At 40.5% G+C, this 19,446-nt stretch overlaps 1 protein-coding gene across 1 annotated transcript in view; it reads right to left on the reverse strand.

Moving 5' to 3' along the window:
- AASS (aminoadipate-semialdehyde synthase) overlaps window positions 1-12,187 on the reverse strand; it is a 105,184-nt gene extending 92,997 nt beyond the window's left edge. Inside the window, exon 1 of the mRNA XM_037512312.2 lies at window positions 12,139-12,187. Coding sequence (XP_037368209.1) covers window positions 12,139-12,147 — 9 coding nt within the window. The 5' untranslated portion in view covers window positions 12,148-12,187. The remainder of the gene's footprint in view (window positions 1-12,138) is intronic.
- Between the last annotated feature and the right edge of the window lie 7,259 nt (window positions 12,188-19,446).

Below are 19,446 nucleotides of genomic sequence, written 5' to 3' on the forward strand. Positions count from 1 at the left end.
AAAAGAAAATGAGAAAACTCAAAGAGAGAAATCCAAAATGCCTTTAATATAATGTCACCTCTGAACCCACCGTGCCTAGATAGAAGCGTTGTTCTTGTGAGTCCCTTCAGCCCACCTGAGGCCTTACACCAGTTGAGCTGTTTGTAAAGACTCATTTGGTTGGGCATGAAAGAAATCTCCTGTGGTATTGAAAACACATCCCTCAGAGAATAAAGGAGCAAGCTGTTGGGCATAATGAAAATCAAGCATTAAAGCTGAGCCATCCAGGCACTTCATACACCTGGAACAACAGCCTGATGCTTTGGAGAGACAATGGCAAAAAACGAATCTCATGTGTATTCCAGATGGTTCTGAAGGATCACAGACGTTCGTCCCCACCCCCTTTGCAGAGCAACTCCAATTAAAATTTCTTCCTACTTTCAGACAAATACTAAAAGTTCAGTGGTTGAATAAAGGCCCGAGGTGTAACAGGTTATCCATGTTCTCCCAACTTGCACCTGAACGTGAAGTCACCTTACAGGAAGAAATGACAAACATGCAAACTGCTAAGATTACACTGACTTGTTAGTAGTTGTAGTGAGGGACCAACAGAACACACAGTTCACGCTGAGATAAAGGCAGGTGGGAGGTGAAAACAAGCTGAGTTCCTCCATGCTAGAGAGACTTGGAGGGCAAGGGAAGGCCTACACTGAGGAGTAGCTGTGATGGTGGAGCCAGATTTCTACAGATGGCAACAGAACACAGTTCCCTAACATATCGCAGCTTTTAAAAGAGCAAATATTTTCTATTCATTCCAAAGAAAATTATGTTTGTGAGAATAGAAAATTGTGTGGATGCAAATTCCCCAACCTAGTAATTATCTCTGATCCATTTCAATAAGCAAAGGTTTGGGGGAATTATTCACATCTGAATCATTTTCACTGCTTTTTTATTTGCAGAATAGATTGGAACTGTATGAATAGGAGACCTTCAACTCCTATTAACATTTTCGCATGCATTTGATGCTCTCCAGAAATTAAAAGACAAACATTGGTAAATCAGTAAAAGAAAACATTACTTGATTTCACCTTGGGCTAAGCCACCCACTGCCTATCTTCTTTCCATCCTTGGAAATTTTTCTTTTGTGTTGACCCAGTTAGAATGGAGATAGGCAGTAAGGAGGTAGAGGTGGGCACTGCAACTGAAGGGGCTGTTTGAGCAAAGGTGGGGCTACACTGAGAGGGAAAAAAATGAAGTTAAGAGCTCCAGTGGGGAAGTGGTCATGGAGGAGGAAGCAGTTAGTGGAGGAATTTGAATGTCAGGATAATTGGAAGAGACAGTGGCCACTGGGGTGAATATAGTGGTGGGGGGCAGGTATAGGGGAATGGGTGCTGTCCAAGGACTTTGGTGAACTAGTGATAGCCAGGAAATGGCAGTGGATCAGTAGAGCATCACAATGAAATTGAACGATTGATGTTGCACTGATCACAACTAAACTATTGGCTCTGCTCCTTGCAGCCTGTGTGATCTTGGGTAAGTTATCACTAGTAACAATTCCTAAGTTATGGGTAGTTTGAGAGGATTAGAAAGAATCATTTATATAAAATCCTGGGCACCTTGTAAGATTAAGCATAATATTAGCCACTGTCATATTTATCTACTTCATTATTATAATTATCATTTCAGGAAGATTAATTCTTTATATGAAATGGGTAGAAATATCCACCCACTACTGCACATTACTAAGATAGAAAGAACTCTATTAGAAATAACATAAAGTGACTAGGAACATATGCTATTTTCATTTTGAACAGCTTTTAAAAAAACACATTTCTTCGAATAAGCCATTACAAATTCCTTATTTAAAATGTCTTTAGGGCAAAGTGAACTTTACCTCTTTAAATTCTAAAGAATAAATACAGGTGAACTTCAACTTAAGTTTCTCTGTAAATTTTCTATGGAGAAAAAAAATTGGCCCAAGTCTAGAAAAAAGAACTAAACTCACATGTTAAAGGCAAGTCCGTGCAGAGAACACACAGTAATGGCTGCATCAGCCAGGAATCGCCTCCCTCGGGGAGGAGCAGGGTAGCTACAGATTGTAGCAGATGGGGATTATGTTTTCTTTGTTTGGCTTTATGGGTCTGAGGCACAGGAACACGATGAAGTTACTCAATTGCCAAATTAGGCAATTCCATACCCACCTAGTCCCTCCAGTTTTCTTTTCATTGAAGGAATGAGGAAATTCAAAGAAACAGCCATGCTCATTTTCTAAATAAGCCACTTAAAAGTCAAGATTTATGTTACCTATTTAAGTGGGTGGCTGTGTGAGGCAGAAGAAATCTTACTGACATAAGGATGGGGTATGTGAAATCAAATCACAGATCCTTGTTTAGGGAGAGGTAGATGATGAACTATCTCATTTACAAAGGAAGGGAGAGGTTTGAATTAGATCACCCAAAGCAACTTCCTCGTCTCAAAGTCTGATTTTACATTAGCCACATTTAATATAGCAGTGTCTCCTGACTCTTCCAAACCATGTAAGATTTTTTTCCTCCATTATGTATCTATAGCATTTTCTCCTCTTTTAGAATAGTTGCTTTGTTCCACCTTGGATCATAGTTAACCCCTTTCTTTCCTTTCTAACTGACTATAAGATTCTTTAAGATAGAACTTTCTGTAAATTTATATTTTTATGACCCAACACTATAGAGAAAAAATTAGATACCACAGTCAAATGAGACTTATGCCAAGTATCTGAAGCTGGTTCCAAGGATCTAAAAATCAATTACTGTAATAATCCACCATATCAATAGACTAAAGAAGAAAAAATATATGATCAAAACAACTGATGCAGAAAAAACATTTGACAGTAACATTCAGTAGTGATAAAGACTCTCAGCAAAGTAGAAATCAGCACTTCCTCAACCTGATAAATAACATTTACTAACAATCTACAGCTAACACAAACCTTACTGGTAAGAGAATGAATACTTTCCCCCAAGATTGGAAACAAAGCAGAGATATTCTTACCACTCCTCTTCAGCATCTTACTAGAAGTCCTAGCTGTGACAATAAGACTAGAAAAAGAAATTAAAAGTTACCTAGATTAGAAAGGAAGAAATAAAACTCTCCTTAGTGACAGATGGCATGATTGTTTATTGAGAAAACCCCCAAAGAATACAGAGAACTAGAACTAATAAGTTAAGATAGCAAGGCTGCAGGATTTAAGGTTAATGTACAAAAGGTATTGCTTTCTTTCATAAACCAGCAATGAAAAATTGTAATTTGAAATTTAAAAAGTATTATTCATAGTAACATCCAAAAATTATATACTTTGGTATAAAGTATCTTAAATACATATATATATATATAATATAATATACTAGGTATGCCTAGTATAACAGAGCCATATCCCATAGATCCAGCAATACCACTGCTAGGTACTTATCCAAACAATAAATACAAAAAATATAAAAGATGTATGCACTCCTATATTTACAGCATCCCTATCCATAACAGTAAAGTCAAAAACCAATAACAGATAACTCGATAGAGAAATTCTGGAATGTGTACTCCATGGAACACCATAAATAAAAAAAGATAAAATCGTGCCTTTTGGGACAAAATGAGTGGACTTTAATTATGCTAAGTGAAATAAGTCAGAAAGTGAAAGACAGATACCAGATGGTTTTACTTGTCTCTGGAATATAAACAACAACAACACAGAAATACTGGCAAAGCACAGCAAAAGCAAAAATTCGAAGATGCTGGGAAAAATATACTGGTTCCCAGAGGGAATGAGTAGGGACATCGGCACAGGAGGCTTGGTAGAGAGTGAGTAAAGCATGTGCACTTAGGTAGGTGTAAAACTGTAACCCCAAAGTTGTATAAACATGTACATGACTGACAAATGAATAAAAAAGAAGTTGAATAAAAAGGTCTCAGACAAATGTTTCGAGTAGAAGTTGGCAATGTAGTTGATAAATGCCACAAAAGATGACAATAACTTTGCACAAGAGCAAAGTTGCTAGTGGACTTGCATTTTGTGTTGCAAGGAATAAGGGCTGAGAGGCCAGCAGGAATGAATGGTTTATGTCCGAGATTTTCAGCAAGTTGTGCAGAAGACCTTGAAGGGTATCAGCTACTATACTCTTCCTAACCTGCCTTCCACAAAGAAGATTGCTTTTGCTGTTCCGCTAGCAATTCAAAGGCTAGTGAGAAGTTACTTTGTTACCTGCAAGAGGCATAAATTAGAAATGACCTGTATTCCCTCCATCTCTGAAAAACCGATTATTTTTCAAAAACACTGGCAATGTCAAGTCAGAGTTTTTCATTTTTCCCCTCAGCTTTATTTAGGTATGATTGACAAATAAAATTGTATGCATTTAGGTTACACAACATGACATTTTCATAAATGTACACATTGAAATAATTACCATAATCAAGCTAATTAACATATCCATCACCTTGCATGGTTCCTATTTGTTTGTGTGCAGTGAGAACACTTGAAATCCAATCTCTTAACAAATTTCAAGCAGTTCAGACATTATCATTCACCGTATTCACCTTGCTGTACATCAGATCTCCAGAACTTATAACTGGAAGTTTGTACCCTTTGACCAACATCTCCCCTTTTCCCTCAACCTCCAGCCCTTACAATCCCATTTTCCTGTCACTTTCAATTTTACTTTTATTTTAGAGTCCTTGTAGACATGATAGTACGCAGTGGTTGTCTCCCTGTCTGATTTATTTCACTCAGCATAATATTCTCCAGATTCATTCTTGCTGCAAATGACAGGATTTCCTTCTTTTTAAAGACTTAATAATATTCCTCTGTGTGTGTGTGTGTGAGAGAGAGAGAGAGAGAGATTCCAATTTTCTTTACTCATCTGTTGAAACTTAGGTTATTTGCACATCTCAGCTAGTGCTATAGCCGAGATCTTACAAGGAACGTGGCGTTATTGGAATCTTCTCAAGACAGTGATTTCATTTTCTTTAGATACATACCCAGACATGGGATTGCTGGATCACATGGTAGTTCCATTTTTTAATTTTTGAGGACCCTCCATATTATGCCATTTTATATTCCCTCCAGTATGCACAGAGCTTCCTTTTCTTCACGTCTCCAGAACCTGTTATCTTTTGCAAATATTTATTTTCAAGAGTGAGGAACATCTATTTCCCAAAGACAACACAGGTTGATGAAACAAGGATGTTACTGATGTAATCAGTAACACCCCCCAAAAAAAAATACTTAGTAGAGCTGTCCAGCTAAATACTATACCTTCTAAATCAGTCTATCTATTCCACACAGTCCTTGTTCTTTTCCCACCTTGCAATTTGAGCTTCTTTGATAGGAGTTTCATACCAAGTTCTTTACTGAATGGGTATGTGGATGGACACCTGGATGAACAATAAGGGTTTCTGTAATCTGGGCCTAACCTAAATTCCTAGTTATTCCTCTCATTCTTCCTCTTTGGTTCTTTAACTCTAGCCCAGATGAAAATCTGTGAGTTATTTTGTCAACATTCTTGGCCTGTCTGATCTCCATGCCTAGCCACATTCCCTCTACCTGAGATGTGTTTTATTCTCATCTGTACAAGGATTAATATAACCTCTTCTTTTTTTTAAGATTTATTTATTTATGCATACAAGAACTGGGGTACAGACCAGAGGTGTGGGGGGTGAGAGGATTCACCAGAGACAGAGTGGGGAACAGAACAGGCAGACTGACTGAAATACACTGCTGAGGGGAGCAGCGGGCAAGACAGGAGAGTTCTGCTGTGTCATGTGGGTAGCTCCCTGGTTGGCCAGGGATAGAACACATGCTGCAGAGGCTGCAGATAGCTTCACAGAGCTGTGCTTAAACCCTTGTGCCACCAGGGAGGCCCAATATTACCTCTTCTTTAAGGACCCTCTTGAATGCCACCTCTTCAATAAAAGCCTCCCAAATTTCCCCCAATGAAAACCAACTTCTCTTCTATCTATTTGCCTTTGGCCAAAACTTTAGTCTTATTTTTTCACAGTGTGTTTCCAGACTCTGGCAGGCATTCAAAAATTTTTATCAAATGAATGAATAATACCTTTGCTTATACTTCAAGACAGAACACAATATATATTCTATGACAATTTTTTCTTTTTTTTAAGATTTATTTATTTGTTCATACAAGAGCTGGGATACAGGCCAGAGATGTGGGGGGTGAGAGGATTCACCAGAGAGAGAGTAGGGAACACAACAGGCAGACTGACTGAAATACACTGCTGAGGGGAGCAGTGGGTGAGTCAGGAGAGGTCTGCCTCGCCATGTGGGTTGCTCCCTGGCTGGCCGGGGATCAAACTCGTGCTGCAGAGGCTGCGGATCACTTCATAGTGCGGTGCTTAACCCCTTGCGCCACCAGGGAGGCCCCTCCATAATAGTTTTTTCTATAAATATTAAATTGTAATTTTATGAAGGCAAAACTCCCATTTTGGCCTAATTTTTATTTCTTTCAGTTCTTACCACAGTAAAAGATGTTCAGCAAGTATATGTCAAATAAAAGAAATTACAATGACACACTTGTCCAATTTTTCCCAAAAGCACCAGAAGTTGTAGATCATTGTCCTGTAATATTGTTCTAGAATTTCCTGGCCTCCTCTAGGGGTCTGATACCTGCCAGTTATAAATCTGGAAGAGACATTTCTGAACACTGCAGGTCATAGTAGTGATCACTGTTAAGTGGGAACTAAGCACGTCTGAGTGTTCATCAATAAGAGGCATGTGCATTGAAAGAGACTGAGATAATTGCTAATCATAAGAGAGACTAGTTAAGGGGCCTCCCTGGTGGCGCAGGGGTTAAAGACAGTGCTATCAAGCTATTGGCAGCCACTGCAGCATGAGTTTGATGCCCGATTGGCCAGAGAGCAACATACATGGCGCAGTAGACCTTTCCTATCTCCCATCAGCAGTGTATTTCAGTAGATCTGCCTGTTCTGCTCCCTACTCTGTTTCTGGTGAATCCTCTCAACCCCAGCACCTCTGGCTTGTATGCATAAATAAATAAAAAAGAAAGACTAGTTAAGCAGTCCAAAGGGGAAGTTAACATTAGTTAACTAGACTCTGAATAGGGTAGTTTCAGATCAATGATTTTCAACCACAAACACCAATGCAGAATGTTAGTAATGAGGAAATAAAAGAGAGGTTGTAAGAGGAGCTGCTTACAGCTAGCAATGCAGCCCCACCCTCTCCATATTCACATCAGATTCCTGTCCTTTAGCCTGTACTGGGCTATTTTGATTGAAATGACTCTATTGACATTTATTAATTGGATATCAAGACAAATCCTAGCTGACTTCCTCAATATTTCTCAATGCTATGACCTGCTCTTTTGTCCAGTTCATTGTAGTATTTCCCCATGATGATATATATCCACTTCTTCCTCCTGTACCTAAGGACAAATGCCACCAGGTGACCACCTACTGCTATAGTCCATGTGGGTTCTGGGTAGCAGCCTATCAAGGAACAGGAAGAAAGGGGCCTGGAGAAGACAGAACTGCAGACTCATGAGCAGCTGGAGCTTAGTGAAGGAGGAGAGGCAGAAGTAAGGACTACAGCAGAAACCAAGAGAACAGCAAGACCAAAGCTATGAAAACCTGCAGAAAGAAAGAGGCCGTCACAAACTGGAATTGGCAGGAGGCCACATAGAGGTAGGCAGAGGGAGAATGGCATGTGTACACACACACACACACACACACAAACACAAACACACACATCTTGACAGGGAAGAATGTTCTGCCCCTGACTAGATCCTTCAATAACCCAAGAGCACTACAATTCTAAATGACACTGGCTAAGTGAGCTGTAGCAAAAGACTGTAGGATAGAGTGGGAGGAGCGAGAGGTCAGAGGTAACATTCTGCCCTCTGGCAGAGGCCATCCTTAGGCACTCAGGCAAAGCCAGTAAGTGTCCAGCAGCAGCAGAAAGCTGAAAGTTCTATTGAAAATGAGACTTCAAAAATAGACAAAGGGGGGGGCCTTCCCTGGTGCTGCAGCGGTTGAGCGCTGGGTTGCGAGGCTGCCCGCAGCCTCTGCAGAGCCGGTTCAATCCCTGGCCAACAGCAAGGGTCCCACAAAAAAAAAGAAAGGACTCATACAAGTGGTCAGTGAACACGCAAAACTATCCTCAGAATGTCTACAGCTAATTATCAATAAAAGCTCATATCAATAAAAGAAAAGCATATTAAATGCCTTTTTTAAAATAAATTTTATTTTTATATTCCCCATACAATTGCAATCCCCTTATTTTGACCCCAATCCCTCCCCTCCCCGCCCCCCATCCCCCATAGAGTGTCTCTGGTTCATAGTTGTTTGTTGATTTTGATTTTCACTTTCTTATAGTTATTCATTTTCCTGGTCCCTCATTTAAGTTTTCTAGATTCCTGCTATGAGTGAGACCATCCGGTATTTTTCTTTTTCTTTCTGACTTATTTTGCTGAGCATGACCCGTTCCAGCGCCATCCATGTTGCTGCAAATTGCATGTGTTTATCTTTTTTGAATGCTGAGTAATATTCCATGGTGTATATGGACCACATCGTCATGATCCAGTCATCTACTTTTGGGCATTTGGGTTGTTTCCAAAGCTTAGCTATTGTAAACAGTGCTGCTATAAACATAGGGGTGCAGGTGCTCTTTGGAATTGATGTTTCTGTGTCCTTTGGGTAAATACCTAAGAGTGGAATTGCTGGATCCTATGGAAGCTCTATGTTTAGTAGGTAAAGAAATCTCCACACAGCTCTCCATAGTGGTTGGACCAGTTTGCACTCCTACCAACAGTGCAGAAGAGTTCTTTTTTCTCCACACCCTCGCCAACATTTGTTGTTGCTAGTTTTTTTAATATGTGCCATTCTCACTGGTGTAAGATGGTATCTCATGTAGTTTTGATTTGCATTTCCCTGATTACAAGTGATGTTGAATTGAACATTTTTTCATATGCCTGTTGGCCATTTGTTAAATGCCTTTTAATAGACCAAAATGTCTATCATTTTGCTCCTAACCTTTATAAGGCTGATACTTGATGCTAGATAGGGTACAAGGAAATTGACACACAATGCTGGCAAGAATATGAGTAGAAATATCTCTGGAAAGCAGTTATATTTATGTATGTGTTAAATAACCCACCAAGAATGAGTTCATTTACTCATTCATTCCACAAGTTTTTATTGTATACCCAGTGATAGGTACTAAAATAGATATGACCCTATTAACCTTGTCATTGGAAGATTATGGTTTAATGGGGAACAAAGAAGTTATCAAATTATCACAGAAATTTATCATTACATTCTCTGATAAGAGTTATGAAGGAAAATTGCGGAGCTATAAGCCATAAGGAGTCATTCATGTGGTCTTAGTGAGTCAAGAAAAACTTCATTCCTCGAGGACTGATATTTAATCTGAGAATCAAATGTGGCCCATGCAGAGATGAGTGATTGTTAAATTAGAACAAACAGCATAAGTAAAAGTTGGGAGGTGGTAAAGGAGCAAATAATATTTGCTCAAAGGAATATTCAGAAGTTTGCCAACAGACTCTCAAGACTTTCTCATAGAGATTTTACACTGAGTTTCCCCCAACAGCAAGAGAAACAAAAGCAACAATAAATAAGTGGGACTACATCAAACTCAAAAGCATCTTAGCACAAAAGAAACCATCACAAGAACAAAAGGGTAAACTATTTGCACATCACACATCTGACAAGGGATTAATTGCTAAAATATGCAAAGCACTTATACAATTCAATAACAATAAAAACAAACAACCCAATGAAAAAGTTGACAAAAGATACTTTTCCAAAAAGACATTCATATGACTTCAGGCACTTGAAAATTTATTCCGCGTCACTAATTGTAGGGGAAATGCTGATGAAAACCACAATGACATACCACCTCACCCTTGGGAGAATGGTCTATATCAAAAAGACGGGAAACAATAAATGTTTATGAAGATGAAGAGAAAAAGGAACACTCAACTGCTGTTGGTGGGAAGGCAATTTGGTGCAGTCTTCGTGGAAAATAAAATTTGAATAAAAATAGAAAATCCATATGATCCAGCAATACCATTGCTAGATATTTAACCAAAGAATATGAAGATACTAATATAAAAAGTTTTTGTTTGCTTCTGGAAAGCATAGAGAAAATTTATGTCTCAGTGCTAGTAAACCAATAAGCAGCTCAGTTTCATGTTTTAAATCTAACCCCGGCTTGATTTTAACTTCCCTGCCTTCATTTTCTCACCTATTAACCTTAAGTGTTATTTTCCTATTATGTTTAGCTATTTTAGCAATCTATTTTAAATTCTTCCTGGAACAAGAAAATCATTTTGAATGGCCCTAAAAAAACCTTTCTCAAAAATGTGTGTCATGCTAAGCCAAACGAAGTTTTGAGGACATTTTAGGAAGCTAAGTAGAAAAAAGAAAACTTGTTTTATTCTTCTGAATCTTTCCCTTGAGTAATGAAACCTTTCCTCAAGTAATTTCTAAAAGAATTTCCCTTGTTTCTCATTGGCAGGAAGAGTCAGAGGTCCCCAGTCAGTGCTGGGTTGGAGCTGGCTCACCCTTGCTTGCAAGAGTCCACTGTTAAATTTCAAAAAAATTGGTGACCTGTTGATGTCACACACTGGCAGCTTGAATCTGCCTCCTCAGTGGGAATATTTACACAAGAGAAATTGGTAGTGTTACATATCAGGATTTTTTTTTGAGAGTCAGTTGTTAAATATTTACTGATACATCACTGTCTACTCTCAACAAATCCCTGACCAATCACTCTCACACACAAACACACACACACACATGCACACACACATGCATGCACGCATACACAACAATAGGCATAAATTAAGCAAGATATATCTGAGTTATAGGTCAGAATGTGAGCAGCTAAACTGACTCAGGTCTCTTCCACCATGGAAGAAAGGAAAATAATTAATGAATAGGCTACTAACAGAATGTGTCATACACATACAGATTCACAGTTCAAAAGAGGCTATAGTACCATTTTGGTTAAAAAATATACAGTAAATCTTTATTTAAGTCTTCAATAATGGTTTCTTGGAAACTGTGACTTCAAGTGAAACCAGAGCAAAAGCAGGTCCTCCCATAACATCCTTTTAGATCCATGTTGTGGGGTTTCTTTTTTCTCAGCAGCAGTATAACACCAAAGGATGTTAACAGGGAGGTCTACTGAACCCATATATAACTTTTACTTTTGCCATCAAGACCACTTTGTTTATGAACCCATTGGGCAAATATTGGGATAACTGGGATGAGGGAACAACCTTCTTATTCACCAAAACACTGGGGGCTTCCATCACATTTGGTTCCTGCTGGTGACCAATCATATGAGACATAAATATTCTCACATGCTGGTCATTCAGAAAGCTCTATTCACTTGTGTTTCCACATCTTCTTCTCACAAATTTTCCAATCTTGTTTTTAGTTCTTAACCATCTAAGCAAATGACTATCATCTGCTTAAGAATAAATATAGATCCATCAAATAGGCAATCAGTACATTATTCAACAATTATTTCCAAAAATTAGGATATCCTTTACCTGCCTTTGAAGATTTCCTGTCTTTGGAACTATAATGGTTGAGAACTTCACTTCTAACTGATGCTAACAAATCTCATAGAAAAATCTTGAGGGCTTCCCTGATGGTGCAAGGGGTTAAAGACGCAAACTATGGGGCCACAACAGCATGAGTTCGATCCCTGGCCAGGGAGCAACCCACATGGCTCAGTAGACCTCTCCTGGCTCACCCGCTGCTCCCTTTAGCAGTGTATTTCAGTCAATCTGCCTGTTCTTTTCCGCGTTCTCTCTGTGGTGAATCCTCTCACACCACACCTCTGGCCTGTACCCAATTCTTGTATGCACAGATAAAAAAATCTTTAAAGAAAAAAGAAAAAAAACTTGAAACTAGATTCATGTTTTTCTTCCCTTGGTCAATTACTGTAGAGACTACCCCAAGAGACCATGAATATGGGCTCTGTGAAAGACCAGAGCATGTGCTCCTGCAACTTATTTGTGCCTTTAGGATTCAATCTACAAACCCAATTTCCAATTTAACACTTTCTCTTGGTGCTGGAATCATGCTTCGCAAACACAACTCAATGATTTGGTGGATCAGACATACCTCATTCATCCTGGGAAGACTGGGATTTAATATTACTTGATATCCAAAATGTCAGGCATCAAATATCCTTCAGGACTCAGTATAAATCGAAAGCTTTTCCTGAAATATAGCATAATGCTTTAAAGAAGAAACCACACCTCTGCTCCCAACCTAAGGATATGTTCTGTGATTCTTCTATTGATTTTTGACAGCTTCTATACACCATTCTTACATTCCATTAGCATTTATATCACCACTGAATTTTGTTGCACAGTTGTTTGATCTAAAAGCTTTACCATGGGCTTCCCCGGTGGTGCAGCAGTTGAGCACTGGGTTGCGAAGCTGCCTGCAGCCTCAGCAGTGCCGGTTCTATCCGCAGCTGCTCCCCGGCCACCAGAGGAGGGTCCCACATGGCGCACAGACCTCTCCTGCCGCCCGCTGCTCCCCTCAGCAGTGTACTTCGGTCCTTCTGCCTGCTTTGCTCCCCGCTCTGGCTCTGGTGAATTCTCTCACCCTCCCACGCTTCTGACTGTACCCAGGGCTTGTATAAATAATAAATAAATCTTTAAAAAAAAGTATATCTTTAAAAAAAATAATAAAAAAATAAAAGCTACACCAACAATGATGTTACTTTGCTCTGGGTCCACTCAAAAGTTTGAGTTTTATAGCTTTTCAGGCCACTCAGTAAATAAATCCAAGGACAGTCTCAAGGTGTGTATGCTGGAGCAGTGTGCAGAAGAAGAGGCATGGCTGATGCCAGGATCCACCAAAGCCAGTGTGCTGCTGCATCCTGTGCCAGCACCTGTGTCCCATGCCTGAAAGGAAGGCTGAACGGGATACCAAAGGACATAAAGCCAAGGTGAAGGACAAACCACAGAGAAGATCTGCAGGGTTATCTGCTAAACCTGCTTCTCCAAAGCCAGAGTCCAGGTCTTAAAATGTCCTTGCAAAGAAGAGAGAGAAGGTACTCAAAGGAAAAAAGGTAAAGCTGTTGCTGGCAAGGATGGGAATAACACTGCAATAACAGATATCAAAACAGACCAGGCTAGGTGCTAGATGGCAAGTGAAGTATGTGCATTTTTGATAACTGTGCTTTTGGTGACTGTACAGTTTGAAATACTATTTTTTATCAAATATTATGAAAATTCAGGATTTTTTTTAAAGATTTATTTATTTATGCATACAAGAGCTGGGGTACAGGCCAGAGATGCGGGAGGGGTGAGAGGATCCACCAGAGACAGAGTGGGGAACAGAACAGGCAGACTGACTGAAATACACTGCTGAGGGGAGCAGTGGGCGAGACAGGAGAGGTCTGCTGCACCATGTGGGTTGCTCCCTGGTGGGCAGGAGATCGAACTTGTGCTGCAGAGACTGTGGATTGCTTCATAGTGCGGTGCTTAACCCCTTGCGCCACCAGGGAGGCCCAAAATGCAGAATTTTTTTTAAGCTATGTTGTTAGCATACAGAACGCTTCATTGTTGTTTTTTTGGGGAAGGGCATATGTCACTAATTGAATGTCTTCAAAGCTGGATTCACGTGGCAGAGAAAACATTTCCCCTTCTAGTTTTTAGAAACTTCCTCTTGATTCCCAGGAGAAGGGATTCTTTCATGTTGATACACAGTAGCCTCCTTGGCACAGATGCCTTGTGGGTAAAAAGTATAATTGGTTTTTATGTCCTCCCTCTGCCTCCAGCACAGTCTGGACACAATTCAGCCCAGAGAGACCTGACTCCAAAAAATGGCTATCAGTGTGTCAGGCAATCTGGATTTTTCCAGTGTCAACACTGAGATGACATCCTTCAAAAGAGCAGTGGTGCCTTTTTTTGGTTGTGGATCTTCAGATTGATAAATCTGCCATTTTCATTTCATTATCTGGAAGTCAAGGTCAGCTTGTGAAAAGTTGTTAAACAACATGCTACATGTGAAATGTCAACTGTCACTCTAAACGTCCCCTGTTCAGTGTATAAAATGAAGACTTCAGAGTGGCTTTCTGATTTTGACTGTTCATTGAGGAGGGGAGTCTGAAAGTTGTTATACACTGTTAACAATTGTCCATGTCCTGCCTGAAATCCCATGATTGTTTATGAAAAGTATATTTAATTAAACTGGATACAATTTGGCTTGGGGGAAAAGATGTATATGCTACCTCTACAATCAAAAATCACCATGTGGGGCCTCCCTGGTGGCTCAAGGGGTTAAGCACCGCACCATGAAGTAATCTGCAGCCTCTGCAGCACGAGTTCAATCCCTGGTCGACCAAGGAGCAACCCACTTGGCAAGGCAGACCTCTCCTGTCTCTGGCCTGTACCCCAGCTCTTGTATGATAAATAAATCTTTTAAAAAAATCACCATGTGTTATATATTTTTTCTTAAAGGTGTGAGATGTGAGATGCAGCAATGTTTTCCCCTTGGATATTCTGTTTCTACCCCAGACCACCAGATAACTAAAACATCACTAAAGTGATTTCTAAACTTCTAATATATTTGTGCCTTACTAAGACATCTAATAGACTTGAAACTTATACCTCAACAAAGTTAATCATCATGATATAATCAATATAGTGGATCAACATGACTTCTTAAGGGATGGCAAGAATGTCAAGTGTCTTGAACTCAAATTATACAGAGAGCATGAGAAATTATATAGCTCAGAGGTAAGATGTGGAAAGTGTACCATTATCCTTTCCATGTGAAAATAGTAAACAGGCAGGATACAAAATCAACACACAAAAATGAGTTACGTTTCTATAGCACACAGTGAATTAGGAGAAAGAGAAATTGGGCCTGCCCTGGTGGCGCAGGCAGTTGAGCGCAGTGCTGTGAAGCTGTCCACACCCTCTGCAGCAACAGTTCGATCCCGGCCAGCCGGCGAGTATCCCACAAGGCATGGCAGACCTCTCCTGTCTCACCCATTGCTCCCTTCAGCAGTGTATTTCATCAGTCTGCTGTTCTGTTCCCTGCTCTGTCTCTGGTGAATCCTCTCACCCTTCCGCGCATCTGGCCTGTATCCTGGTTCTTGTATAAATAAATAAATAAATCTTAAAAAAAAAAAAAGAAGAAAGAGAAATTAAGAAAGCAATTCCATTTATAATTGCACCAAAAATACAAAATACACAGGAGCAAACTGAACAAAAGAGATAAGAACATATACACTGAAAACTACAAGGCACTGTCAAAGGAAATAAAAGAAGATGTTAAAAAATGGAAGCATAGCCCATGTTTATGGAGAGGAAGAACTGGAACATTTAACATCATTAAAATAGCCATATTACCTAAAACAATTTAAGAATTCAACACAATCCCTATCAAAATCCAATGACATTTTTTCGAGACTCCCCGGTGGCACACCTCTCCTGCCTCCGCTGCTCCCCTCAGCAGTGTCCTTCGGTCCTTCTGCCTGTTCTGCTCTCTGCTCTGGCTCTGGTGAATTCTCTCACCCTCCCGCGCTTCTTACTGTACCCAGTGCTTCTATAAATAAATAAATAAATATTTTTAAAAAAAAATTCCAATGACACTTTTCAAGGAAACAGAACAATTATAAAATTTGTATGAAACCCACAGAAGATCCCAAATCCAAACAATTCTAAGAGAAAAGAGGAAGAAGAAATGGAGGTATCGCACTACCTGACATCAAATTATATTACACAGCAATAGTAATCAAAACTGTATGGTATTGGAACAAAAATCAGCTACTGGATGGTTTCACTCATATACTGAGTATAAATAGCCAAAGAAAATACTGGCAAAGCACAACAAAGATAATTCTTAAACACTGTAAAAAATAAAATGCCTTCTAGGAGGTATAGAGGAGGGAAGGGGAGAGGTTTTGGGAGAGAGGGCGAGTAGGTATTGGCACTGGAGCATTGGTAGAGGTTGAGTGAAGCATGTGCACATATGAAGGTGTAAAGCTGTATCCCAAAATTATGGAGCTGTTTAAATGATTGCAAATCAATGAAATTTTTTTTTAATAGAGGCATGTTTGTTTGTTTGTTTGTTTTGTTTATACATGCACTGGGTACAGTCAGAAGCGTGGGAGGGTGAGAGAATTCACCAGAGCCAGAGCGGGGAGCAGAGCAGGCAGAAGGACCGAAGGACACTGCTGAGGGGAGCAGCGGGCGGCAGGAGAGGTCTGCGCGCCATGTGGGACCCTCCTCTGGTGGCCGGGGAGCAGCCGGGGATCGAACCAGCGCCACAGAAGCCGCAGGCAGCTCCGCAACCCAGCGCTCAACCGCTGCGCCACCGGGGAGGCCCCTAATCAATGAAATTTGAAGAAAAACAATAATAGAGGTGATAATAAACATTTGACAGTGAAAAATCAAAACTCAAGATTTTATCTCCATTTCCAGGGATATTTTTAAAAGAGCCAATTTTCTCTGATTAATAAATGTTTGTAAAGTTGATTCATCTGTGGTTCTGTTTTTGGCTCTGTTAAGTCCTATTCTTTCATTGTCCTGGGACATTTATTGTCCAATCTTTCTAATGTCAACGTTATTCTTTGATAAGATAGTTTAAAGAGTACTGGATTTAGAATCAGAAGACTAGACTTTTTTTTTTTTTTTAATGGGACCCTCGCAGGCGGCCAGGGAACGAGGCGCTGCAGAGGCTGCTGGCAGCCTCACAGCCCAGTGCTCAAATGCTGCACCACCAGGGGAGGCCCTAGACCATTTTTCATTCTGTCTTGGCTAGCTTCAGCAAGCTTCTTCATCTCTGCAATACTCAAAAATCCTCATCTGTAAAATGGTGCTCATTAAAGTTGGTCTTCCTAACTCATGTTTTACAAAGAATCAAATGACGTCATATACATAAAAGTTTTAAAATGTAAAGACATATAATGCAAATGTTATATTATCAGAAAGACATAATTAACTATTTCCTTCCCAAATCTGCTTGGCTTCATCCTCTCCCCTTAATAGTTGCTCTGATTATCCAAAGTTCAGCAATAATTGAGCATCTATTATGTGGTGAGTACTATTCCAGATATCGAGTAATAGTTAAACAAGATATAAAAGATTAAAAATGAAAAGCTAAAGGTCCTTCTCAAAGCAAGATTTAAAACACAGTTAAAAGTTGTTTACTGTTTGCACAGACAAAAGTTCATAACCATCCAGTTCCTGCCTTTCACAGACCCTTCCCAATGAAAACAACTTTTCCAGCTCTTGCTGCATAGGTATCTATGGTCTATACCAAATATTTCTCAAGAAATTTACCTTAAACTTTCTGCCCTGACATTAAGGGAATAATGATTACCAGAGATACTCTCCCATTATACAGAATTACAAAGTTAAATAAAATGTTGAAGGAACTGCTCCAGGAATTGAACAACAGACTGCAGAATTGTAGTCCTTGAAAGAAGGGAAATCTACCAGGTAAACTCCACATTCAACTTGACTTCTTTCTGCCTGAAGTCACTTTACAAAAAAAAAAGCAAGGGGAAGTGAATCCAAACAGAATACAACCATCTCACTGGATGGAATAAAACAAATATCAGGAGCTACAAAATTGTCTGGAAATTGTAGGACAGAATTTGAGCAAGAAAGAAGAATAAATGGGTATTCTAGAACCAAAAAATTGTTATATCTGAAATAAAAGTTCACAGAATGAGCTTAGTAGCACACATATACATATATTCTATGTATATTATATACATACAATGTGTATGATACAGGGCAGCTAGGGGCACTAAAACTGGCCAACGATACTGCCCAAATAATTTACCAGTGACTGAGTTCTTCACCTGGTGCACAATTGCAAGACTACTCAGGCTCAGAGAACAACAACAAAGGGATTTACTTAGCAAACCAGGGAAAAAACAAAGAGTTAGGGAAGCCAAAAATGGCCGTTAACCTCACCCAAAGCCGTGTCCAGTATTTTTCAGTCCTTAACCAAAGGAGTTACAATGACACCCTCCCACCACTGAGGACACAGAGCTCCTCTCCTGAACTACAGGCCACGTGTCCAACATGGCATCTTCCTGCCTCTGCAAACAGGAGGCAGCCAAACCATAGGCCAGGATCCAACTCACAGAGACAGCAGAATGAGCTGCTCCATGAGCAGGAGTTACTCCATGAGCTGCCTAGATGCCCCAGCACAGCACCTGACAAGCGACACTCAAAACAGCAGCTACAGGGCCTCCCCGGTGGCGCAGCGGTTGAGCGCTGGGTTGCGAAGCAGCCCGCAGCCTCTGCAGCACCGGTTCAATCCCCAGCTGCTCCCCGGCCACCAGAGGAGGGTCCCACATGGTGCGCAGACCTCTCCTGCTGCCCGCTGCTCCCCTCAGCAGTGTACTTCGGTCCTTCTGCCTGCTCTGCTCCCCGCTCTGGCTTGGTGAATTCTCTCCCCCTCCCGCACTTCTGACTGTACCCAGTGCTTGCATAAATAAATAAATAAATAAATCTGTCAAATGACCCAACAAACAGCCACACTCACCCATCTCAGGAAGACACCTGGCTCCAGGTCTTCACATTCTCTGCCACGCCACAACAGGCAAAACCAGGAAGAGTTTCAGTCGCTCGGCTACTTGCAAAGCCTCCAAACTACTCCTCTCTGAGGTTGGCTGCTGGAGGTCTCCATCTTCAGAGGCCCGCAACAGCTCTCTGGAAGATCGGCATGGTGGGGCCCGAAATCCGCTGACCCCAAATGTTGAAGATCCAACCCTGAATGGGGCCTCCCTAGTGGCACAAGGAGTTAAGATGCAACCTATGAAGCTGTCTGCAGTCACTGCAGCACGAATTCAATCCCGGCTAGGAAGCTGACCCACTTGGTGCAGCAGACCTCTCCTGACTTGGCAGCTGCTCCCCTCAACAGCGTATTTCAGTCAATGTGCCTGTTCTGTCCCCCACTCTGTCTCTGGTGAATCCACTCACCCCCAACACCTCTGGCCTGTACCCATTTCTTGTATGCATAAATACATCTTTAAAAAAAACAAACCTTGAATCCCTAAGACTGAATGAAATCTGCCCCACTCCCACCCCGCCCCCTCCCAGCTACAGTCACTTACACACTTATCAGTCACCCCACCCCCAAAGTGATACTTTTAGCATTTTTCCTGGGGCTATCTATTCTCACCAGCAACGCCCTCCAGGGGGGCCACCTGTAACAGTCTTTTGGCTTTAGCCACCGGTTACATTACATACTGCCCGTAATATATATGATGTGTGTGTGTATATTTATTTTTCACTACGTGTAGTAGCCTAAAAATAAATTTTCTATGGTCATTTGCTTTCAACTTTTTGCTTTCATTCTCAGAAGAGCAATGGATTCATTGGTTTTTCTTCTTTACATGATAAACTGACAATTGTTGGCAGGTCTCATTTTATGTCTCTAAAAAGC

Source organism: Talpa occidentalis, unplaced genomic scaffold (genome assembly GCF_014898055.3).
Source record: "Talpa occidentalis isolate TD23 unplaced genomic scaffold, MPIMG_talOcc4v2.1, whole genome shotgun sequence".
NCBI classification, from domain to species: Eukaryota; Metazoa; Chordata; class Mammalia; order Eulipotyphla; family Talpidae; genus Talpa; species Talpa occidentalis.